Source organism: Oncorhynchus nerka, linkage group LG10, assembly GCF_034236695.1.
Source record: "Oncorhynchus nerka isolate Pitt River linkage group LG10, Oner_Uvic_2.0, whole genome shotgun sequence".
Lineage (NCBI taxonomy): Eukaryota > Metazoa > Chordata > Actinopteri > Salmoniformes > Salmonidae > Oncorhynchus > Oncorhynchus nerka.
This window is the reverse complement of record NC_088405.1, coordinates 85254585-85281005: the sequence shown is the minus strand read 5'-3', so window position 1 is coordinate 85281005 and position 26421 is coordinate 85254585. Positions and strand designations below refer to the sequence as shown.

Below are 26421 nucleotides of genomic sequence, written 5' to 3'. Positions count from 1 at the left end.
GCCTTTCCTCACTGTCCCGGTCCATGTGTCTGTGCCTTTCCTCACTACCATGGTCCATGTGACTGTGCCTTTCCTCACTGTCCCGGTCCATGTGACTGTGCCTTTCCTCACTGCCATGGTCCATGTGACTGTGCCTTTCCTCACTGTCCCGGTCCATGTGACTGTGCCTTTCATCACTGTCCCGGTCCATGTGTCTGTGCCTTTCCTCACTGTCCCGGTCCATGTGTCTGTGCCTTTCCTCACTGCCATGGTCCATGTGACTGTGTCCATGTGACTGTGCCTTTCCTTTCCCTCACTGCCTTTCCTCACTGTCCCGGTCCATGTGTCTGTGCCTTTCCTCACTGCCATGGTCCATGTGACTGTGCCTTTCCTCACTGTCCCGGTCCATGTGACTGTGCCTTTCCTCACTATCCCGGTCCATGTGTCTGTGCCTTTCCTCACTGTCCCGGTCCATGTGTCTGTGCCTTTCCTCACTATCCCGGTCCATGTGACTGTGCCTTTCCTCACTATCCCGGTCCATGTGACTGTGCCTTTCCTCACTGTCCCGGTCCATGTGTCTGTGCCTTTCCTCACTGTCCCGGTCCATGTGTCTGTGTCCCTTTCCTCACTATCCCGGTCCATGTGTCTGTGCCTTTCCTCACTCCCGGTCCCGGTCCATGTGTCTGTGCCTTTCCTCACTGTCCCGGTCCATGTGTCTGTGGTCCTATCCCGGTCCATGTGACTGTGCCTTTCCTCACTATCCCGGTCCATGTGACTGTGCCTTTCCTCACTATCCCGGTCCATGTGTCTGTGCCTTTCCTCACTATCCCGGTCCATGTGACTGTGCCTTTCCTCACTATCCCATGGTCCATGTGCCTTTCCTCACTATCCCGGTCCTGTGCCTTTCCTCACTGTCCCTGGTCCATGTGTCTGTGCCTTTCCTCACTGTCCCGGTCCATGTGTCTGTGCCTTTCCTCCATCCCGGTCCATGTGACTGTGCCTTTCCTCACTATCCCGGTCCATGTGACTGTGCCTTTTTCCTCACTATCCCGGTCCATGTGTCTGTGCCTTTCCTCACTATCCCGGTCCATGTGTCTGTGCCTTTCCTCACTGTCCCGGTCCATGTGTCTGTGCCTTTCCTCACTGTCCCGGTCCATGTGTCTGTGCCTTTCCTCACTACCATGGTCCATGTGACTGTGCCTTTCCTCACTGTCCCGGTCCATGTGTCTGTGCCTTTCCTCACTATCCCGGTTCATGTGTCTGTGCCTTTCCTCACTATCCCGGTCCATGTGACTGTGCCTTTCCTCACTGTCCCGGTCCATGTGTCTGTGCCTTTCCTCACTGTCCCGGTCCATGTGTCTGTGCCTTTCCTCACTACCATGGTCCATGTGACTGTGCCTTTCCTCACTGTCCCGGTCCATGTGACTGTGCCTTTCCTCACTGCCATGGTCCATGTGACTGTGCCTTTCCTCACTGTCCCGGTCCATGTGTCTGTGCCTTTCCTCACTGTCCCGGTCCATGTTTCTGTGCCTTTCCTCACTGCCATGGTCCATGTGACTGTGCCTTTCCTCACTATCCCGGTCCATGTGACTGTGCCTTTCCTCACTGTCCCGGTCCATGTGTCTGTGCCTTTCCTCACTATCCCGGTCCATGTGTCTGTGCCTTTCCTCACTGTCCCGGTCCATGTGTCTGTGCCTTTCCTCACTATCCCGGTCCATGTGCCTTTCCTCACTGTCCCGGTCCATGTGTCTGTGCCTTTCCTCACTATCCCGGTCCATGTGTCTGTGCCTTTCCTCACTATCCCGGTCCATGTGTCTGTGCCTTTCCTCACTATCCCTGTGTCCATGTGACTGTGCCTTTCCTCACTGTCCCGGTCCATGTGTCTGTGCCTTTCCTCACTATCCCTGGTCCCTTTCCTCACTGTCCCGGTCCATGTGTCTGTGCCTTTCCTCACTACCATGGTCCATGTGACTGTGCCTTTCCTCACTGTCCCGGTCCATGTGTCTGTGCCTTTCCTCACTATCCCGGTTCATGTGTCTGTGCCTTTCCTCACTCCCATGGTCCACTATCCCTGGTCCATGTGACTGTGCCTTTCCTCACTGTCCCGGTCCATGTGTCTGTGCCTTTCCTCACTGTCCCGGTCCATGTGTCTGTGCCTTTCCTCACTACCATGGTCCATGTGACTGTGCCTTTCCTCACTGTCCCGGTCCATGTGACTGTGCCTTTCCTCACTGCCATGGTCCATGTGACTGTGCCTTTCCTCACTGTCCCGGTCCATGTGACTGTGCCTTTCCTCACTGTCCCGGTCCATGTGTCTGTGCCTTTCCTCACTGTCCCGGTCCATGTGTCTGTGCCTTTCCTCACTGTCCCGGTCCATGTGACTGTGCCTTTCCTCACTGCCATGGTCCATGTGACTGTGCCTTTCCTCACTATCCCGGTCCATGTGACTGTGCTTTTCCTCACTGTCCCGGTCCATGTGTCTGTGCCTTTCCTCACTGTGCCGGTCCATGTGACTGTGCCTTTCCTCACTGTCCCGGTCCATGTGTCTGTGCCTTTCCTCACTATCCCTGTCCATGTGACTGTGCCTTTCCTCACTGTCCCGGTCCATGTGTCTGTGCCTTTCCTCACTACCATGGTCCATGTGACTGTGCCTTTCCTCACTGTCCCGGTCCATGTGACTGTGCCTTTCCTCACTGCCATGGTCCATGTGACTGTGCCTTTCCTCACTGTCCCGGTCCATGTGACTGTGCCTTTCATCACTGTCCCGGTCCATGTGTCTGTGCCTTTCCTCACTGTCCCGGTCCATGTGTCTGTGCCTTTCCTCACTGCCATGGTCCATGTGACTGTGCCTTTCCTCACTGCCCCGGTCCATGTGACTGTGCCTTTCCTCACTGCCATGGTCCATGTGACTGTGCCTTTCCTCACTGTCCCGGTCCATGTGACTGTGCCTTTCCTCACTGTCCCGGTCCATGTGACTGTGCCTTTCCTCACTATCCCGGTCCATGTGACTGTGCCTTTCCTCACTGTCCCGGTCCATGTGTCTGTGCCTTTCCTCACTGTCCCGGTCCATGTGTCTGTGCCTTTCCTCACTGCCATGGTCCATGTGACTGTGCCTTTCCTCACTATCCCGGTCCATGTGACTGTGCCTTTCCTCACTATCCCGGTCCATGTGTCTGTGCCTTTCCTCACTATCCCGGTCCATGTGTCTGTGCCTTTCCTCACTGTCCCGGTCCATGTGTCTGTGCCTTTCCTCACTATCCCGGTCCATGTGACTGTGCCTTTCCTCACTATCCCGGTCCATGTGACTGTGCCTTTCCTCACTGTCCCGGTCCATGTGACTGTGCCTTTCCTCACTGTCCCGGTCCATGTGACTGTGCCTTTCCTCACTGTCCCGGTCCATGTGACTGTGCCTTTCCTCACTGTCCCGGTCCATGTGACTGTGCCTTTCCTCACTATCCCGGTCCATGTGTCTGTGCCTTTCCTCACTAACCCGGTCCATGTGACTGTGCCTTTCCTCACTATCCCGGTCCATGTGACTGTGCCTTTCCTCACTATCCCGGTCCATGTGACTGTGTCCATGTGACTGTGCCTTTCCCACTGTCCCGGTCCTGCCTTTCCTCACTGTCCCGGTCCATGTGTCTGTGCCTTTCCTCACTATCCCGGTCCATGTGACTGTGCCTTTCCTCACTGTCCCGGTCCATGTGACTGTGCCTTTCCTCACTGCCATGGTCCATGTGACTGTGCCTTTCCTCACTGCCATGGTCCATGTGACTGTGCTTTTCCTCACTGTCCCGGTCCATGTGACTGTGATTTTCCTCACTATCCCGGTCCATGTGACTGTGCCTTTCCTCACTGGTCTGTGTGACCGTACACCCTGTCCTGTTTCCTCTGAGGACAGAATGGAAGGAAAATAACATTCACTTTCCTCTCAAGCAATAATCGCATGTTCAGTTTGACCTAGTCCAAAGTATTTTTTCAAGAGCGAAATGTTCTTTGTAGAGTATAAACTGATATGATACTTCTCTTGTCATATTTTCTCTCAATGTTGATGGCTAAGGGTAAGAAGGACAACAAATGCTGTTTATAGTGAACCTTACTAAAAAGACAGCACTAATTCAGGAGGACACGTCATACTCTTCTGTACCTACCAGTCTTGATTTCAATATTAAATAAACCCACATTGGCATTTGGGGGTCAGTTAAATAGAACGTTTTAAATTGCAATCTTAACTGTTCAATTTAACTTTGATGTTTTGTCCAAAATTATGTACAATAACTTCAGTGACGACTCTCGAAATACTGCACTGTGTGCAAGCACCCAACAGAGGAATCCCAAAATGATACTAGTGCGATATTTATTTTAAACAATAAATAATCTGTGTAAATCTCTACAGATCCTCTGAAACAGAACACACAAAACCCACAATTAACACTGCCAAACCAACTAACACGAGCGATATAGATTTTTAACGACTGCCAGTCCATAAGTCCGTTCAACATTCCTCTCAATGAGGACAATCTGTCGCGACTGTTGAAGGAGGAGGACCAAGGTGCAGCGTGGTGAACGTACATATTCTTTATTTAAGATGACGCTGTCAAAAGACAATAAACACTACAAACAAACCGTGAAGCTAAAGGCTATGTGCCCTAAACAAAGTCAACTTCCCACAAAGAAAGGAGGGAAAACGGGCTACCTAAGTATGGTTCCCAATCAGAGACAACGATAGACAGCTGTCCCTGATTGAGAACCATACCCAGCCAAAACATAGAAATACAAAAATCATAGATAACAAAACATAGAATGCACACCCCAAATCACACCCTGACCAAAACAAATAGAGACATAAAAAGGGTCTCCAAGGTCAGGGCGTGACACAATCGTTAATTACATGGCTCTCCTTCTTTCAGACAGGTTTTCTTGCAAAGAACTTCATAACAATGGTTACCTACAGTGTGACATAAAATTATTGCATTAGTTATTAACCAAGCCAATAGGGCACAGAGTGAAATACTCAAAGGTTTCTAGAAAAGGACCCGATGAGTTGATTAAGTTGATTAATTGCTTTGAGATCTCTCCTGGGCTCTTGGTTCCTGGAGCAAGAAATCACTGGAAAATAGGTCTAGAAGCCACCAGTCTGCAAAATTATTACATTGCTAATTACGGACTTGAAAATTCATATTTTTCCTATTACTTGAAAATGCTTGTTATTCTGACTTGAAAATTCTTATTCATTCCTGCAAAAAAATCCTCTGCATTGTAGAGTATAGAGCTACCAACATTACCACTTTATCTAAAACAAGAAACAATACCCTTCCTTGCTGTTTCCACAGTTCACATAGAGGTAAGGACAACATTGCAACATGGGCTATGTTTGAACATGGGAGTTCTGTAGGTTGACCTTGATGAACAAAAAGCTTGCTCTACCACTAAGCAGGCTAAATGCATGATTTCCTTGAGGCAAAGGCTATGTTGCTAGTATCCAAGTCAGGGAGACACTGACAGAGTGTCTCTGAAGGCCTCGCTCTCTCTCTCTCTTTTCCTCTCTCTCTTCGATAACCCAGATGTAGTGTGTTTGTCAGTTCAGCTCCTCATGCTCAGCCAACGACACCAGGCAGGGATGTTTCTCTGCAGAGTTGTTATAGACAGCAGAGCACAGTATAATATGATCATTAACTTCATACCAGACAATGGTTGTGTTGGGATTTTTCCATCCTTCAAGAAAGATCGATATTGATTGAATACATGAACAAAAATATACATCTCAAAAAGTGTATTCACTCAATGGATTTGGTTTTCTAACATAACAGATTTTCCAGAAGTCCTCATTGCAGTTATGTGTTTTTACCATCAAATACTATTTAACGTGGGATAATGCTTACAGAGAACTTACTCAAACAATACAATAACAATTAACACAAATATCTTTGTTGTATCACACTCTTTCAAAAGGTCTTTTTTTAAACTGTATTTTTTATATTTTTTATTTTTTTATTATATATATATTTTATTTTTATTATTTTCTTTATCTGCTTTGTTCCAGGGAAATGTTGTCTACGCTGATGGGGACAGGAGGGTGTACAGTTCTCCACAACAGATTCGGGCTGATCAGAGGAACACTTTCTCTGGGTCTGACAACACTTTCTCTGGGTCTAACTCTCTTCTCCGGGGGAAGGGGGGGGGGATGTAGAGTGGGACACTCAGCTCCACTCCCAGATACACTTGTTTTGAAGTTGCAGGGGGAGCATCGAAACACACAGAAAGAGTGAATGAATGGAGGCATGATAATGAATGATTTCCTTGCTGGAGCAAGAGTTGGAGTGAGATAAAAAAGAAGACAACATGCTGTGCAGCTAACAGCCGGGGGCCTCTGTGTGTGAATAATGGTGTGACGGTTCCCAACGACTCCTGGCACAATTTGATGGTGGAAAAAGAAGGAGATGGCGAGGAGGATGGAAGAGTAGAAGATTCTGGGTGTTCAGGGGTTACAGATTTGTCCTGAGCCATTCCGCAGGACACGATGATACGCATCTCTCCGCTTAATTAGAGAAGAACTATTGAAGGGGTGAAATGAAAAGAGTTGAAATGAAAGAGAACGAGAGATGGGAGGATTATCCTCCAGTAATTATCATAGATATTAGATGGCTGGTAGCACAACGCTTCTCCAGTTAGAGTTCACCTTTTTAATGATCAAGTGACTCACTGATGATGTTGGAGATAGGAAATATTTGAATATTACATTAACTTAACTAAGTGTTTTTCTGTCAGATCTTGTATTACATTTCCCCCGGCTGGGCGTCTTTTAGTCAAACTCAAGGATTGGACATTAGATTGGAGATTATTAAGACTTTGAGTGAACAGTGCGTTCTCATGTAGAAGAAAAGAAAGCCAAACATCCTCTCGGTGAACTCTGCTGGAAGTCCTTTTATTAGACAATTATTTTGGCTGGCAAACATGAATGATCTTCCAACATTTCCCTGTAATTGTTTGATCTGACAGCCAACTGCTGAAACACTAATGCATTACTTTTTGATCTCCTTTCTAGATGTATTTAGCTGTCTGTGTAAACAAGTGAATAATAATTCTGCCAGCCTAACAAGGATATGGATTTATTTGCATTATACAGCTCTGCAGTATCATTTGACATATGGTTGGATGTTTCTATTGTAAAAAGAAAAAACCCTGTGGTATTTTACAATGTTCAAGATGTTGGATCATATTTTCTGTTTGACATTTTATATTTAGGTCTCAGGTCTCCCTGTACGGACATCTTTCGTTCCTTTATCCAGACACCCATTGTACCTGTACAATGAAATGTGCGGTTTAGGCTCAGTGTAACAGACAAGTTAATGAGCGTAAACACTTTCCTTCTGTACTGTCCTCCTCTTCTCTTCTCGTCTTCTCTATAGGGAGGGCTGCACTGTTAAGTGCCTCACGAAAGAGATGATTCCAAGATTACAGAGGCACCTACAGTTGCCATGGTGACTCGCTTCGCTTGTCTCAAGGTGGTATGCAGAACACTCGAATCCTCTGACTTCTCGTTGTTTGCCGTCTGACCGTTGGCAGTATTTAAGGGGCTGCCTGTGGAAACTGTAAAACTGTAGACGTGTGGAGGAAGAGATGTGGTGACAGGACATTCTCTGTTTCTGTCACACATTATTAAGAGCTAACACAGCAAACCAACAGAACGTAATTACCTCAGCGCACAGCTGACACAATGAATGTGCCGGAAACCATAAAAATACTCTATTGGAAATTATCCGTGAAGGCCGTGGAGTCATCATAATGAGCCTTCAAATAAAACACCAATGTGGAACCGAGAGGAGCTGGAGGAGAGGAGAGGAGCCAACCTGGGAGGTAGACAGGTAGAATAGACCTTTAGTATATCTATCTAAAGTCACTCTCTCCTATGCTTAGCTAATGATATTCCACTACTCACTGCAGGCTACAACTTCATGTGTGGTTATTTGTTGGACAATGACATAAAGATTGAGGTTGTCCACAGTTACAATTTATAATGTACATGTAGGCTGTTTTTCACTAGCAGGGAAAGTTAGAGAGAGAAAACTATGAAAAATGTCCTGCGGACGGAGAGAAGCTGTGTCTTTCTACGGGTGGGTTTAATTGACTGTGCCTTTGCTAATGTAGTTATTTTCATCCCTTGGAGAGCTGTGATCTCCTTGTGATAAGCGTACCCTTCTGATGGCCTGTGTAATCTTCCCCTGTGGAGCATATAGATCACACACAGACAGGGGACTGGCGCGAGCCGCTCTTCCTGACCTTCACACAGACAGGGGACTGGCGCGAGCCGCTCTTCCTGAACTTCACACAGACAGGGGACTGGCACGTGCAGCTTTTCCTGAGCTTCAGACAGACAGGGGACTGGCACGAGCCGCTCTTCCTGACCTTCACACAGACAGGGGACTGGCGCGAGCCGCTCTTCCTGACCTTCACACAGACAGGGGACTGGCGGCACGTGCAGCTTTTCCCGAGCTTCACACAGACAGGGGACTGGCACGAGCCACTCTTCCTGACCCTCACATAGACAGGGGACTGACACGTGCCGCTTTTCCTGAGCTTCACACAGACAGGGGACTGGCGCGTGCCGCTTTTCTTGAGCTTCACACAGACAGGGGACTGGCGCGAGCCACTCTTCCTGACCTTCACACAGACAGGGGACTGACACGTGCCACTTTTCCTGAGCTTCACACAGACAGGGGACTGACACGTGCCGCTATTCCTGAGCTTCACACAGACAGGGGACTGGCACGAGCCACTCTTCCTGACCCTCACATAGACAGGGGACTGACACGTGCCGCTTTTCCTGAGCTTCACACAGACAGGGGACTGACACATGCCACTTTTCCTGAGCTTCACACAGACAGGGGACTGGCGCGTGCCGCTTTTCTTGACCTTCACACAGACAGGGGACTGGCGCGTGCCGCTTTTCTTGACCTTCACACAGACAGGGGACTGGCGCGTGCCGCTTTTCTTGACCTTCACACAGACAGGGGACTGGCGCGTGCCGCTTTTCTTGACCTTCACACAGACAGGGGACTGGCGCGTGCCGCTTTTCTTGACCTTCACACAGACAGGGGACTGGCGCGTACCGCCCATCCTGACCTTCACACAGACAGTGGACTGAAACGTGCCACTTTTCCTGAGCTTCACACAGACAGGGTCATTCCTCCCCACTGCAAACCCTGTCCCTCAGCACATTCCATCATGCGCGCACACACACACACACACACACACACACACACACACACACACACACACACACACACACACACACACACACACACACTTTCCAACCAATAACACTTGTCTCTCCTTCTTTTCCCTATTTTTCCTCTCACCTCCTCCCCCTGACCCTTCTCTCCTCCTCCCCCTGACCCATGTCTCGTCCTTCCCATGATCCCTATCTCCTCCTCCCCTGACCCCTGCCACCTCTTCCCCCTGATCCCTTTCTCCTCCTTCCCCTGTTCCCTATCTCCTCCTCCCCATGATCCCTATCTCCTCCTCCCCCTGACCCCTGCCGCCTCCACCCCCTGACCCGTCTCACCCCCGACCCCTCTCTCCTCCTCCTCCTGACCCTTATCTCCCCCTCCCCCTGACTCCTCCTCCCCCTGACCCCTCTCGCCTCCTCCTGCTGCTGACCCCTCTCTCCTCCTCCTCCTGACCCCTCTCTCCTCCTCCCCTGACTCCTATCTCCTCCTCCCCTGACTCCTCCTCCCCTTCCCCTGACCCCTCTCGCCTCCTCCTGCTCCTGACCCCTCTCTCCTCCTCCTCCTGACCCCTCTCTCCTCCTCCTTCTGACCCGTCTCTCCTCCTCCACCTGAACCCCTCTCTCCTCCTCCTCCTCCTCCTCCTCCTCCTGACCCCTCTCTCCTCCTCCCCCTGACTCCTATCTCCCCTATCTCCTCCACAACACTCTGTTTCAGCCACTTGATTAATTAAGCAGATCTGCTGACGGTGCCAGCCAGCGCAGCTCGGCATGTCCTTATAATTCCATTATTAATGGCAACCATGAAAAACAAATAGACTCCCAGCGAAGGGAGCTCTGAGCACAATGCCTCTAACTCCAGCATTCCCTCTCCTCCCTCGTATTGCATCGTTCTTCCTTTCCTCTACTCCCTTCTCTTCTCCGGCCATGACCCCACTCTCCGACGAAGTCTCAGGAGGAGTTGGGATATGCAAAAACAACATCTAATTAATACAAGTGTGAAATAGGACAAATATAACCACCCACAATAGAGAAATACTGTACGCACATCCAGTGTGTAAGAGTCAGTGTACATTTATCTCAGCTCCACCACAGGCACTGCGGCTATTCGACGACCATCACTTATTCTGCTTTGTAAAGAACAAGAGGTCTCTTCTTCTTTTGGCTGAGACAAGCTCTCAAACTTTCCATCATTTATGAACTCACTGCCTTCCTGAAGACAAACAATGTATACGAAATGCTTCAGTCTAGTTTTAGACACTGCCTTCCTGAGACTGCACTTGTGAAGGTGGTAAATGACCTTTTAATGGCATCAACCGAGGCTCTGCATCTGTCCTCGTGCTCCTAGACCTTAGTGCTGCTTTTGATACCATCGATCACCACATTCTTTTGGAGAGATTGGTCTACACGGACAAGTTCTGGCCTGGTTTAGATCTTATCTGTTGGAAAGATATCAGTTTGTCTCTGTGAATGGTTTGTCCTCTGACAAATCAACTGTAAATTTCGGTGTTCCTCAAGGTTCAGTTTTAGGACCACTCTTGTTTTCACTATATATTTTACCTCTTGGGGATGTCATTCGAAAACATAATGTTAACTTTCACTGCTATGCGGATGACACACAAATGTACATTTCAATGAAACATGGTGAAGCCCCAAAATGGCCCTCGCTAGAAGCCTGTGTTTTTTCAGACATAAGGAAGTGGATGGCTGCAAACTTTCTACTTTTAAACTCGGACAAAACAGAGATGCTTGTTCTAGGTCCCAAGAAACAAAGAGATCTTCTGTCGAATCTGACAATTAATCTTAATGGTTGTACAGTCGTCCCAAATAAAACTGTGAAGGACCTCAGCGTTACTCTGGACCCTGATCTCTCTTTTGACGAACATATCAAGACTGTTTCAAGGACAGCTTTTTCCCATCTACGTAACATTGCAAAAATAATAAACTTTCTGTCCAAATATTATGCAGAAAAAGTAATCCATGCTTTTGTTACTTCTAGGTTAGACTACTACAATGCTCTACTTTCCGGCTACTTGGATAAAGCACTAAATAAATATGATTGAGGGTAGTCTGGCCCAGGAGTGTGAAGGTGAACGGAAAGGCTCTGGAGCAACGAACCTCCCTTGCTGTCTCTGCCTGGCCGGTTCCCCTCTTTCCACTGGGATTCTCTGCCTCTAACCCTATTACATGGGCTGAGTCACTGGCCTACTGGTGCTCTTTCATGCCGTCCCTAGGAGGGGTACGTCACTTGAGTGGGTTGAGTCATTGATGTGATCTTCCTGTCTGGGTTGGCACCCCCCCTTGGGTTGTGCCGTGGCGGAGATCTTTGTGGGCTATACTCGGCCTTGTCTCAGGATGGAAAGTTGGTGGTTGAAGATATCCCTCTAGTGGTGTGGGGGCTGTGCTTTGGCAAAGTGGGTGGGGTTATATCCTTCCTGTTTGGCCCTGTCCAGGGGTATCATCGGATGGGGCCATAGTGTCTCCTGACCCCTCCTGTCTCAGCCTCCAGTATTTATGCTGCAGTAGTTTATGTGTCGGGAGGCTAGGGTCAGTTTGTTATATCTGGAGTACTTATCCTGTCTTATCCGGTGTCCTGTGTGAATTTAAGTATGCTCTCTCTAATTCTCTCTTTCTCTCTTTCTTTCTCTCTCTCGGAGGATCTGAGCCCTTGGACCATGCCTCAGGACTACCTGGCATGATGACTCCTTGCTGTCCCCAGTCCACTTGGCCGTGCTGTTGTTCCAGTTTCAACTGTTCTGCCTGCGGCTATGGAATCCTGACCTGTTCACCGGACGTGCTACCTGTCCCAGACCTATTATTTGACCATTCTGGTCATTTATGAACATTTGAACATCTTGGCCATGTTCTGTTATAATCTCCACCCGGCACAGCCAGAAGAGGACTGGCCACCCCTCATAGCCTGGTTCCTCTCTAGGTTTCTTCCTAGGTTTTGGCCTTTCTAGGGAGTTTTTCCTAGCCAACGTGCTTCAACACCTGCATTGCTTGCTGTTTGGGGTTTTAGGCTGGGTTTCTGTACAGCACTTTGAGATATCAGCTGATGTACGAAGGGCTATATAAATACATGTGATTTGATTTGATGAATGCTACTATTTGTTAAATACTCATTGGGCCAAAATTCAAGCAGATATTTTTCTGACTGAAAAATGGTCTGTGATTATAAATGTACAGTTATAGCACGAAGTGAATTGGACATTTATTCAAAACCCTCCTGACAGACCAGGGCAAAGACTAAAGCAACAGGATGCTGGAAACAGAAGAAAATAAACAACAATGCTATGCTGAACTGTCAGATGCCTAAGTAGACAAAGTAGATCAATGTAAATACCATCACTTCTTGAGGGGGGTTTCTAAAGCCAGATACCATCACTTCCTGAGGGGGGTTTCTAAAGCCAGATACCATCACTTCCTGAGGGGGGTTTCTAAAGCCAGATACCATCACTTCCTGAGCGGGGATTCTAAAGCCAGATACCATCACTTCCTGAGGGGGGTTTCTAAAGCCAAATGCCATGACTTCCTGAGGGGGGATTCTAAAGCCAAATACCATGACTTCCTGAGGGGGATTTCTAAAGCCAAATACCATGACTTCCTGAGGGGGGTTTCTAAAGCCAAATACCATGACTTCCTGAGGGGGGTTTCTAAAGCCAAATACCATGACTTGCTGAGGGGGGATTCTAAAGCCAAATACCATGACTTCCTGAGGGGGGTTTCTAAAATCAAATGCCATGACTTCCTGAGGGGGGATTCTAAAGCCAAATACCATGACTTCCTGAGGGAGGTTTCTAAAGCCAAATACCATGACTTCCTGAGGGGGGTTTCTAAAGCCAAATACCATGACTTCCTGAGGGGGGTTTCTAAAGCCAAATACCATGACTTCCTGAGGGGGGGTTCTAAAGCCAAATACCATGACTTCCTGAGGGGGGTTTCTAAAAACCAAATACAATCACTTCCTGAGGGGGGATTCTAAAGCCAAATACCATGACTTCCTGAGGGGGGTTTCTAAAGCCAATTACGCTCACTTCCTGAGGAGGGGTTTCTAAAGCCAAATACAATGACTTCCTGATTGGGGTTTCCAAAGCCAAATACCATCAGTTCTTGAGGTTGGTTTCTAAAGTCAAATACCATCACTTCCTGAGGGAGGTTTCTAAAGCCAGATACCATCACTTCCTGAGAGGGGCTTCTAAAGCCAAATACCATCACTTTCTGAGGGGGGTTTCTAAAGCAAAAAACCCTCACTTGCTGAGGGGGGTTTCTAAAGCCAGATACCATCACTTCCTGATTTGTGTTTCTAAAGCCAGATACCATCACTTCCTTAGGGGGGGTTCTAAAGCCAAATACCGTCACTTCCTCAGAGGAGTTTCTAAAGCCAAAGTGAACTCCAACTTTGGAATGAAATTTGTCTGCCTGTTATGGAACAGAACCCTCTCCCTACACAACAGCATCTGCAGAACGGGGCTCTTACCAGTGAATGTCGTTGTCCAGTATATCTAGCAAGCATGGCATCCACAGGGAGAGCTTGTGTGGAAACACCTGAGCTAACCTGGCATCTCGACTTCATTTCCCTTTCACAAGGGAGAACAACTCATCGCAGGAATATCCATCCATAGAATATAAACCATAACACAAGATGAGCCTCTTCTTAATAAATATACCCACTCCTTGTTTTAGTCTTACGTAACACATCAGCCTTGAACAATGTCTGATCAATGACATGTTTTATTAGTCCCAACCCTCTCCTTCATCCCCCTGTTAGACATCAGTTATACCCTCCTCCAAACAGACCCACCGCCAGCCATGCTCACAGCCCATCTGGAGGCTGAAAGCAAACTAACGGTATAATGACAACAATGATTACACTAAAACCCAATTATTACTACTGTATGGTTAATGACTGTTGAGGCTTAATGGACCTCTGTTTTTTGCGAAAGCCTTCAAAATTGTCCCACACCATCTACCGCTAACAGCCTGTTTATCGGCTTTGTCCAATTGGGTGGACCGTCCTTTTCGGTCTGGGCTATCCATTTTGGGGGTCAGATCGCATATCTGGTTTCTAATCATACTGGCTGAAATGTATGGGGGAGAGAGGGGGGTTTGGTGGTGTAGAGATGGCCTCTCAGAGGTAACACAACTCCAGTCATAGGGTGGTTTTGTCATCCTCTGTTCCAGCCCAAATCCAAACTGCCATTATTGTCTGTGTGATTAGGTTTATTAGTCCTGATGACCAGGTGCTCTCAGCACAGCTCAGCACAGCTCAGAGGCCCATAATGAGACCTGGCTTGGCGAACAGGGCAGAGGATTGCCAGATTGTTGCGTAGCCTGAGCCAGGTTTATCTGGTCTGATCCGGTCTTATCCTGATGAGGTGGCCTGAGAGAGGGGGAAAGAGAAAGAGAGAGAAAGAGAGCGAGATAGAGATAGATTGAGAGGGAGAGAGAAGTGGATTTAAAGCTGGACTTACGAAAAGCAGTGTAGAACTCGTGCAGAGTGAGGTGTCCGTCGTTGTTGTAATCATCGTAGCGGAGCAGGTCCTGCATGGTACACTCCAGCAGACTGTCCTCCAGGTGCTCCTTCATAGAGATCTGGACAGGAGGATGGAAACCATAGACTGTATTACAATGATTATAATGATTCACATTCTAGTTCTGGATATAAACCATGGGACCAAGTCGCATATAACAACTGTCTTCCTTTATTCCCTTAGCGGTCTTCCTTCTTCTCTTAACCTTTATTTTAGCCTTGTTCTATGTTTAATTCCTTTGGGAAAAGAACAGGTGCAAACTATGCACTTGGTGAGTCTTAAATCTGGCCCCATTCTGTACCATCTATAGAGGGAGGAAGAACCTGTGTGCAGAGCAAGTGAAATACTGCTTTACACACTGAGAGAACTGATGATGACATTTAGTGACATTTCTTTTTATTTCTTTCATTTCTCTGATCTTGGATGGATATCTCCCTAAAACAGAATTTATAAATGTTAAAAATTGAAATGTCTCTTGGCTATGTGTCAAGATTAATAACTGCCAACCATGATTTGATCAGATCTTCAATCAGATCTTTAAAAATGCTGAGATGCGAGAAATAGTTCTTAATGTATTCCACGTCGATCCTGTCTCCTCAAAGTATAAAAGTGCCACGAATGTGTCCCAAATGGCACTCTGTTCCCTACATAGATCAAAAGTATTGCACTATTTTATAGGGAATAGGGTGCCAATTGGTAGGCAGGCGGTCTTTTTTTTGTTTAATGGGACATAAAGTGATTTTTTAAATAGATCACAAACCTACACATCGCTTTAGTATAGAAAGTCACACATTTAATAAAACCATCCTAATTTTCCAATTCAATTTTATAATTAGCAGTGGCTCACCCACGTGTTAAAGCAAAGTTGTTATTCTAAGCTTTTCCGTTTTGTTCAATATAGTATATACAGTGCATTCGAAAAGTATTCAGACCCCTTGACAGTTTTCACATTTTGTTACGTTATAGCCTTATTCTAAAAATGATGAAAAAAACATTTTCTCTCATCAATCTACACACAATACCTTATAATGACTATGCGAAAACAGGTTTTTAGAAATGTTTGCAAATGTATTAAATATAAAAAAACAGAAATACCTTATTTACATAAGTATTCAGACCCTTTGCTATGAGACTCGAAATTGAGCTCAGGTGCATCCTGTTTCAATTGATCATCCTTGAGATATTTCTATAACTTGATAGAGTCCACCTTTGGTAAATTCCATTGATTGGACATGATTTTGAAAGGCACAAACCTGTCTATATAAGATCCCATTGTTGAGAGTGCATGTCAGAGCAAAAACCAAGCAATGAGGTTGAAGGAATTGTGTCGAGGCACAGATCTGGGGAAGGGTACCAAAAAATGTTTGCAACATTGAAAGTCCCAAAGAACACAGTGGCCTCCATCATTCTTAAATGGAAGAGGTTTGGAACCAATAACTGAGAAATTGGGGGAGAAGGGACTTGGTCGTGGATGTGACCAAGAATCTGATGGGCTCTCTGACACACCTTCAGAGTTCCTCTGTTGAGATGGGAGAACCTTCCGGATGGCCAACCATCTCTGCAGCACTCCACCAATCAGGCCTTTATAGTAGAGTGGCCAGACGGAAGCCCGTCCTCAGTAAAAGGCACATGACAGCCCATTTGGAGGTTGCTAAAAGTCACCTAAAGGCACCTAAAGGTCTGATGAGACTAATATTGAACTCTTTGGACTGAATGTCAAGCGTCACATCTGGATGAAACCTGGCACTATCCCTATGGTGAAGCATGGTGGTGGCAGCGTCATGCTGTGGGGATGTTTTTCAGCGCCAGGGACTGGGAGACTAGTCAGGATCAAGGGAAAGATGAACGAAGCAAAGTACAGAGAGATCCTTGATGAAGACCTGCTCCAGAGCGCTCAGGACCTCAGACTGAGGCAAAGGTTAATCTTCCAACAGGACAATGACCCTAAGCACACAGCCAAGACAACGCAGGAGTGGCTTCGGGACACTTGAGTGGCTTTGGGACACGTCTCTGAATGTCCTTGAGTGGCCCAGAGCCCTGACTTGAACCTGATCTAACATTTTTGGAGAAACCTGAAAATGTGCAGCGACGCTCCCCATCCAACCTGACAGAGCTTGAGAGGATCTGCAGAGAAGAATGGGAGAAATTCCCCAAATATACAGTAGGTGTGCTAAGCTTGTAGTGTCATACTCAAGAAAAATCTAGGCTGTAATCGCTGCCAAAGGTGCTTCAACAAAGTACTGAGTAAAGGGTCTAAATACTTATGTAAATGTGATATTTCGGTTTTGTATCTTTAATAAATTAGCAAAAATGTCTATAAACATGTTTTTGCTATGTAATTATGGGGTGTTGTGTGTAGATTGGTGAGAAAAAAAAGAATTGAATACATTTTAGAATAAAGCTGTAACATAACAAAATGTGTAAAAAGTGAAGTGGTCTGAATACTTTCTGAATGCACCGTAGGCTATGATCACCTACAGATCACCTACTCATTGGTCTAAAACATTTCCACAGGTCACAATTTTAATTATACCATTATCATTTTGTAATTAATTTTGAACGATAGCATTGTGTTGAGAGAGAACAAGAGGCTCACCCTAACCTTTCTCAAAGAAAGGTAATTAACCAACTCTAACTACGTTTTGTTTCATTAAGTAGGCTGAGCTGGTCCCATTGGGCCCTGGTCAAAAGTAGGGAATAGTAGAAGTACTAATCACCCATGGGTGGAGATTCATCCAAAAACACCAGTCAGTGTGGCCCTGATGCCCACCGTAATCTAATTCTCTGAAAAGTACACACCTGTGCCAACTCGTCACTGCCCAGACGGCCGTCCTGGTCCACGTCCAGGTACTTAAACATGGTGTCCACCAGGGCTCTCTTCTGGTCCATGTCTCTCAACGTGTTCCTGTCCCCGCCGGTTAGGCCTTTAGGCTGCATATCCAGCAGCATACTCTTCAGCTTGTTGTACTCCGCCATGGTGCAAGTGTCCCCTATAAAAACACAACACAGACTTTCAATTAACCTCATTAGGTTACAATGACCTTACTGCTGCAGGACTAATTGACTTTGGAGGATGGTTAAGTGTGTAAGAGTGTGTGTGTGTGTGTGTGTGTGTGTGTGTGTGTGTGTGTGTGTGTGTGTGTGTGTGTGTGTGTGTGTGTGTGTGTGTGTGTGTGTGTGTGTGTGTGTGTGTGTGTGTGTAAGCTTGCTTCTGTACGAGCTGCAGTGTGCCTGTGTATCTGCTTGCATAATATGTTTGCAGGGGGTCCAATTAATTATATTTAATCTTCCAATCCACATGAAAACAAAAGGTAAACAGTCTCGTTGAGATACATTCGATGGTTTTGTCCTATTTCACGTGCTGAGGGATTAACACCCATGTTTCAAACACAGCATCAAATCCTGCCTGGTTTGTTTCCTAGCCCCCTGATGAATATGTACAGAGGAATGGAGGAGCCTAGATTAATCAAGTGAAGCTGAGAGTGTGTTTATTCCTTACTTAAAGTTATGCAAACACAGGCCACCCACTGCGTGCCTCTTTAGGACTTAATATGAATGGAGAGCATCGCTCGGCTCCCCCTTCCCTCCTCTTCCCTCCATCAACTTAGTCCTTCCCTCCTCCAACTCAGCTGCCTGTGATAGTTGACAGGAGGTTGGAGAGGTGCCTGTGCATCTCTGCCAAGTGATGAGCGCACAAAATATTAAAAGCTCATTGATATGAAGTCATTAGAAAATGTCCCCTGATCGCTGCAAAGAGCTATACCCTTTCCGGCGAGGACAAGAGATGGATTGCAATGCCTAATTCAGATTATAAACTGGGTGGTTCGAGCCCTGAATGCTGATTGGCTGACATCTGTGGTATATCAGACCATATACCACGGGTATGACAAAACATGTATTCTTACTGCTCTAATTACGTTGGTAATCAGTTAATAATAGCAATAAGGCACCTCGGGGGTTTGTGATTCATGGCCAGTATACCATGGCTAAGGGTTGTGTCAAGGCATTCCGCGTTGTCTAAGAACAGCCCTTAGCCGTGGTATATTGCCATATACCAAACCCCCTCTGGCCTTATTGCTTAAGTAGACTTCAACATCAATTAAATCAAATCAAATCAAATTGTATTTGTCACATACACATGGTTAGCAGATGTGTAGCGAAATGCTTGTGCTTCTAGTTCCGACAATGCAGTGATAACCAACAAGTAATCTAACTAACAATTCCAAAACTACTGTCTTATACACAGTGTAAGGGGATAAGGAATATGTACATAAGGATATATGAATGAGTGATGGTACAGAGCAGCATACAGTAGATGGTATCGAGTACAGTATATACATATGAGATGAGTATGTAGACAAAGTAAACAAAGTGGCATAGTTAAAGTGGCTAGTGATACATGTATTACATAAGGATGCAGTCGATGATGTAGAGTACAGTATATACGTATGCATATGAGATGAATAATGTAGGGTAAGTAACATTATATAAGGTAGCATTGTTTAAAGTGGCTAGTGATATATTTACATCATTTCCCATCAATTCCCATTATTAAAGTGGCTGGAGTTGGGTCAGTGTCAATGACAGTGTGTTGGCAGCAGCCACTCAATGTTAGTGGTGGCTGTTTAACAGTCTGATGGCCTTGAGATAGAAGCTGTTTTTCAGTCTCTCGGTCCCAGCTTTGATGCACCTGTACTGACCTCGCCTTCTGGATGATAGCGGGGTGAACAGGCAGTGTTTCGGGTGGTTGATGTCCTTGATGATCTTTATGGCCTTCCTGTAACATCGGGTGGTGTAGGTGTCCTGGAGGGCAGGTAGTTTGCCCCCGGTGATGCGTTGTGCAGACCTCACTACCCTCTGGAGAGCCTTACGGTTGAGGGCGGAGCAGTTGGCGTACCAGGTGGTGATACAGCCCGCCAGGATGCTCTCGATTGTGCATCTGTAGAAGTTTGTGAGTGCTTTTGGTGACAAGCCGAATTTCTTCAGCCTCCTGAGGTTGAAGAGGCGCTGCTGCGCCTTCTTCACGACGCTGTCAGTGTGAGTGGACCAATTCAGTTTGTCTGTGATGTGTATGCCGAGGAACTTAAAACTTGCTACCCTCTCCACTACTGTTCCATCGATGTGGATAGGGGGGTGTTCCCTCTGCTGTTTCCGGAAGTCCACAATCATCTCCTTAGTTTTGTTGACGTTGAGTGTGAGGTTATTTTCCTGACACCACACTCCGAGGGCCCTCACCTCCTCCCTGTAGGCCGTCTCGTCGTTGTTGGTAATCAAGCCTACCACTGTTGTGTCGTCCGCAAACTTGATGATTGAGTTGGAGGCGTGCGTGGCCACGCAGTCGTGGGTGAACAGGGAGTACAGGAGAGGGCTCAGAACGCACCCTTGTGGGGCCCCCGTGTTGAGGATCAGTGGGGAGGAGATGTTGTTGCCTACCCTCACCACCTGGGGGCGGCCCGTCAGGAAGTCCAGTACCCAGTTGCACAGGGCGGGGTCGAGACCCAGGGTCTCGAGCTTGATGACGAGCTTGGAGGGTACTATGGTGTTGAATGCCGAGCTGTAGTCGATGAACAGCATTCTCACATAGGTATTCCTCTTGTCCATGTGGGTTAGGGCAGTGTGCAGTGTGGTTGAGATTGCATCGTCTGTGGACCTATTTGGGCGGTAAGCAAATTGGAGTGGGTCTAGGGTGTCAGGTAGGGTGGAGGTGATATGGTCCTTGACTAGTCTCTCAAAGCACTTCATGATGACGGAAGTGAGTGCTACGGGGCGGTAGTCGTTTAGCTCAGTTACCTTAGCTTTCTTGGGAACAGGAACAATGGTGGCCCTCTTGAAGCATGTGGGAACAGCAGACTGGTATAGGGATTGATTGAATATGTCCGTAAACACACCGGCCAGCTGGTCTGCGCATGCTCTGAGGGCGCGGCTGGGGATTCCGTCTGGGCCTGCAGCCTTGCGAGAGTTAACACGTTTAAATGTCTTACTCACCTCGGCTGCAGTGAAGGAGAGACCGCATGTTTTCGTTGCAGGCCGTGTCAGTGGCACTGTATTGTCCTCAAAGCGGGCAAAAAAGTTATTTAGTCTGCCTGGGAGCAAGACATCCTGGTCCGTGACTGGGCTGGGTTTCTTCTTGTAGTCCGTGATTGACTGTAGACCCTGCCACATGCCTCTTGTGTCTGAGCCATTGAATTGAGATTCCACTTTGTCTCTGTACTGACGCTTAGCTTGTTTAATAGCCTTGCGGAGGGAATAGCTGCATTGTTTATATTCGGACATGTTACCAGACACCTTGCCCTGATTAAAAGCAGTGGTTCGCGCTTTCAGTTTCACGCGAATGCTGCCATCAATCCACGGTTTCTGGTTTGGGAATGTTTTTATCGTTGCTATGGGAACGACATCTTCGACGCACGTTCTAATGAACTCGCACACCGAATCAGCGTATTCGTCAATATTTCCATCTGACGCAATACGAAACATGTCCCAGTCCACGTGATGGAAGCAGTCTTGGAGTGTGGAGTCAGCTTGGTCTGACCAGCGTTGGACAGACCTCAGCGTGGGAGCCTCTTGTTTTAGTTTCTGCCTGTAGGCAGGGATCAGCAAAATGGAGTCGTGGTCAGCTTTTCCGAAAGGGGGGGCGGGGCAGGGCCTTATATGCGTTGCGGAAGTTAGAGTAACAATGATCCAAGGTTTTACCACCCCTGGTTGCGCAATCGATATGCTGATAAAATTTAGGGAGTCTTGTTTTCAGATTAGCTTTGTTAAAATCCCCAGCTACAATGAATGCAGCCTCCGGATAAATGGTTTCCAGTTTGCAAAGAGTTAAATAAAGTTCGTTCAGAGCCATCGATGTGTCTGCTTGGGGGGGGGGGATATATACGGCTGTGATTATAATCGAAGAGAATTCTCTTGGAAGATAATGCGGTCTACATTTGATTGTGAGGAATTCTAAATCAGGTGAACAGAAGGATTTGAGTTCCTGTATGTTTCCTTCATCACACCATGTCTCGTTAGTCATGAGGCATACGCCCCCACCACTCTTCTTACCAGAAAGATGTTTGTTTCTGTCGGCGCGATGCGTGGAGAAACCCGTTGGCTGCACCGCATCGGATAACGTCTTCCCAGTAAGCCATGTTTCCGTGAAGCAGAGAACGTTGCAGTCTCTGATGTCCCTCTGGAATGCTACCCTTGCTCGGATTTCGTCAACCTTGTTGTCAAAAGACTGGACATTGGCAAGAAGAATGCTGGGGAGTGGTGCGCGATGTGCCCTTTTTCGGAGTCTGACCAGAACACCGAGTCGTTTCCTTGGGTCGCTGCATGCGATCCATTCCGTTGTCCTGTTTGTAAGGCAGAACACAGGATCCGCGTCGCGGAAAACATATTCTTGGTCGTACTGATGGTGAGTTGACGCTGATCTTATATTCAGTAGTTCTTCTCGACTGTATGTAATGAAACCTAAGATGACCTGGGGTACTAATGTAAGAAATAACACGTAAAAAAACAAAAAACTGCATAGTTTCCTAGGAACGCGAAGCGAGGCGGCCATCTCAGTCAGCGCCGGAAGTAGTCAGAGCGTCCAGCCTGCAGCCACACTACATATCCTCAAAACATGGTTAAAACTATACTTTTTATATCATTGATGGTCAGTCCTTGCATCCATTGTTCTGTCTATGAATTTGAGAGCGATTACATTTCTCCAGCCTTATCCGGCAGCTTTTTACCAGCAACTACCAATTGCCGCTTTAAGGCTCTAGAAAGAAGAAATGTCTCCTACATTGCTTTTTGGTGACACACAGAGGCCTGATGACTAAATTATGTTCCTTTCTTCTTCAGGACATGACCGACCCAAACAAACCAGACCTCTACGGGCACTATTTTTCCTACCCTGTATTGTCTGTTTGAGCGAAACTTGTGCCGTTGAAAAGACCCGCCGCTGGCACTGCTCTGGTGCTTTCCATTAGCATGACATGGGGTCAATGCACCAGCCCTTTCTCTTCTCCTGCATTCAGTGGCTGATCAATCATTGATGAACCTGCCAGGAAGATGGGGAGGGATTCTATTTTCAAGTTTTCAAATCCGGTAATGAAATCCATCTATCAAGGTGGCGGTGTGAGGAGAAAGGTCAATGGTGATACGGGATAAGTTGTTATGACACACCATTAATCCAGGATCCTCAATTATCTCCTCGCTTATTTCGGGGAATAGATCTCATGACCTTTCACAGACAACCGGGCCATCTGCAGCGGTCCACGGCATGCAAGAGGCAATCATGTCAAGGTCTCGGCTAAATCCCTGTTCAACGTTATTCCTTCTGGGGGGATGGAATGTGCCACGGAACAGACACCAGGGATCATCACATATTCAGTCATCATCGCTGCTTTCAAAGGAAATGAAAATCAAGGACTGCAAACCAGCGATTTACATTGTTTTCTTTATCCATTTGTTGAGATGAATGTCCTTATTTTCCCCAGTGATGCTCAGTGATGTCCCCTGCATGTCCTAGCAATAAATATTTCTCATTCTGCTGAACCCAGCAGCTAAGGAATCAGACTATCTTACAGTATATCCTCCTGTCGCTGAACTTGTACTGTACTTGGGGCTGAAATTCACTTTACTGCCTGGTTGAAATGTTAGCTGCTTAAGTGAGCGATCCGAACCTGATGTCAATGTCCGGGAGACAACACCCAGTGCAATTCTGCTGTTCAACCGAGAACAACCTCAGAGAACCCTTTTTCTAATGTCAGGAAGTAGAAGAAGAAGAAACTAGCCACCATGCTGCTACAGGGACAATGTGTGAACTGGTCAACTACATTTACAAGGATAAATGAGAATATATAGCGCAGATACACTGAACAAAAGAAGAGAGTATCTAATCGAGCTATTAAAAATGGCTAAAATAAAAGAGTAGGTGTCTGAAGGCCTCCTTAAATCTGTTCTGATTCGGAAGTATCAGACACAAACGAGTAAAAGCATATTCTAATACATCAGCTGATGGAACCTTACTACAATGCCTCAAGGGCGTGAGTAGTGCTCCTGTTTGATTTATGATAGCTTGACCTCCATGGGCTGAGATGATTGGGTTATTTATCGCCATGCCGTCTGTGTCCTGCTAACGCAGAAAGATTGACTTCCCTCTTCGGTAATTATGGAGATGATAGATAGATAGATACTTTCCTCACTCCACTTGAGCGACATCAGGTCGGAAGTCATCGTCTTCGTCCCAAATAGCATCCTAGTCCTTGTGTGGTGCACCACTTTTGACCAGAGTTCTATGGGCCCTGGTCAAAAGTAATCCACTAAATAGGGAATAAGGTGCCATTTGGGATGCAGACGGTGAATCAATGCCTGGTCAGGGGTCCTTTGAGAGTTATATGTTGCATGGACATTGCCCTCTTTGAGACATGAGACAATTAAATACTTGCCCGTTTAATTTAGACATAAGTTCTCACAGGGATAGCCTATAACTATCGCCCAAAGCCAACTAAAGTAGCCTGCGATGCAGCATCTAACGGCAGCCACATACTGTACTGTAATAGAGAAAACTTGACTTCTGTCTCAATCTGCCAGGGTAAATAAAGTACATGTAGTCAAAAGACAAATCAACAACACAGAGACCACTTAAAAACCCCATCTCTCTTTTCAACCCAACAAATACATAATCTCTGCTGTCACACATCTGGAAGAATGTGACTGTAGTGAAACGGAATGTTTGCCATAAGAGCTCTGCCAAGGGAAAACTAGAGCTTTTGTATTGTGGCAATTGTGACAACAATCTGTGTTCATTACAAGAACAAGCGAGAAGGAATGGCAAGCTACATAAGAAAAACAATCAATGTTCCAAGCACGTCTTGAGATCCCAGTCTTCATATTATTTAAGTGGTGGATGTGGCATGGTGTCATGCATTAAGTATTGCCATTGACAGAATGCCTCAGAATGCACCTAGCCCAATAACTCAACCATATAAAGCCTATATTCTCAATGTTTCACCAGCTAATAGATGTTTACTTCTATTGGTGTTTCTTGAATGAACCCATGCTCTGAAAAATCAATCAACTCCCAATAGCAATGCCATCTTGGGTAGCAAGATGCCCAGCAACTCTCAACTTGGACAGTTTAATCTATAGTGATAGCTCAGGGATAGTATATCATATTATATTGTTTTTAGATCAGTGCCAAGGATTCTGAGGACAGTAGTTTAACAGCCATTGAGAAGTAATCTCAATCGTTCTCCCAACATTTTTGTCATGTCTCACATTTCCAAATGATGCCATTATATTAGCTGAGTAAAGACATCCAGTCTCCCCCATATGTACTGCAGTCAGGAGGTGTGTGTGCTTGGCAAACATTATCTGACTTACTGCACCTTGGGACAGGCTAAATGAGAACTTGTTGCAACATGAGAGGTATTGGCAAAGCAGTGAAGGAGAAATACTGTAGGAGGACTGCTATGGAAACCTTCCGTGCTCAAACCACACATCGGTACTATATATGCTAGCTGCACCTCCCTCTCTATCTCTGCATTCTCACAGTTTTAAAGTACATGTGTATATACTATTTTGTGGAGTAACACACCTATTAAACTTCCAAGATCAAAACGCACCTTTGGAGATATAAAACAGGAATATCCTGAATTGGGATCATCTAAAATGTGTGGAAAAACTATCACTTCCCACTGGGCACATCATGTCATTTCAACATAGATAATTAGGTAATATTTGGTTGAGACGTTGATCAATGAGATTACCACCTATATTCACCCACTCAAAAAGGCAGCAAAAAGTTAGTTGAATTTCCAATGTGTTATCACTATGTGTCACGACTTCCGCCGAAGTTGGCTCCCCTGCCTGTTCAGGCGGTACTCGGCGGTCGTCGTCACCGTCCTACTAGCCACTACCGATCCCTTTTTCGTTTGTCTGTTGGTTTTGTCTTATTAGTTTCACCTGTGTGTATTTTAGTTTAATTAGCGTCCTTATATGTAGTAGGTTGTCCCGCCCTTGTTTTGTGCGGGATTGTTTTTTGTTACTCTGTTGTATGGTGGTTTTCGTGTGTTTATTCTCCGGACTATTTTGGTCCTGTGTTTGGGCTGGTCAATTGTATGCGCCCTGTGTGTTGGCGTGACCGTTTTTGTGCGGTGGAGAATAAATTGACAATATACTGAACCCTGCTCTCTGCGCCTGATTCCACCCACCACTCCTAGTAAATCGTGACAGAATCCCGCACCAATACAATGGAATCAGCAGGAGCAGCCGCGTCTCCTCTCCCATCGATGGCGGAGAGGGTCCTCCATCACACCAGCGTGCTTCACCGGATTGGTTCGGCCATGGACCAAATGATGGAGAGGATGGATCGATGGGAGAGGAGTGGCCTTCCCACCTCATCTCCAGCACCCCCTCCTTCAGCACCTCCTGTTCCTGCAACCACATCTGGCTCCGGGGCTCTTCGGCTGACGCTCCCACGGGAGTTTGATGGAACGGCGGCTGGGTGCCAGGGTTTCCTTCTCCAACTGGAACTATACCTGGCTACCGTGCGTCCTGCTCCCCCCGGAGAGGAGAGCGTGAGCGCCCTCGTCTCCTGCTTGACTGGGCGAGCCCTCGAGTGGGCCAACGCAGTGTGGAATGGGCCCCGGACTCGGCGAGGGATAATTACCCAGAGTTCACCCGCCGATTCCGAGCTGTGTTTGACCATCCACC

General features: G+C 46.7%; 1 protein-coding gene across 1 annotated transcript in view; it reads right to left on the bottom strand.

Annotated features, from left to right (window-relative positions):
- The window catches only part of LOC115136188 (follistatin-related protein 4-like), a 248920-nt gene that overhangs the window by 63719 nt on the left and 158780 nt on the right, over positions 1-26421 (bottom strand). The window contains exons 4-5 of the mRNA XM_029671728.2: positions 17536-17726; positions 14677-14797 (exon numbers count right to left, since the gene is read on the bottom strand). Of these exons, the coding sequence (XP_029527588.2) occupies positions 14677-14797; positions 17536-17726 (312 nt within the window). The remainder of the gene's footprint in view (positions 1-14676; positions 14798-17535; positions 17727-26421) is intronic.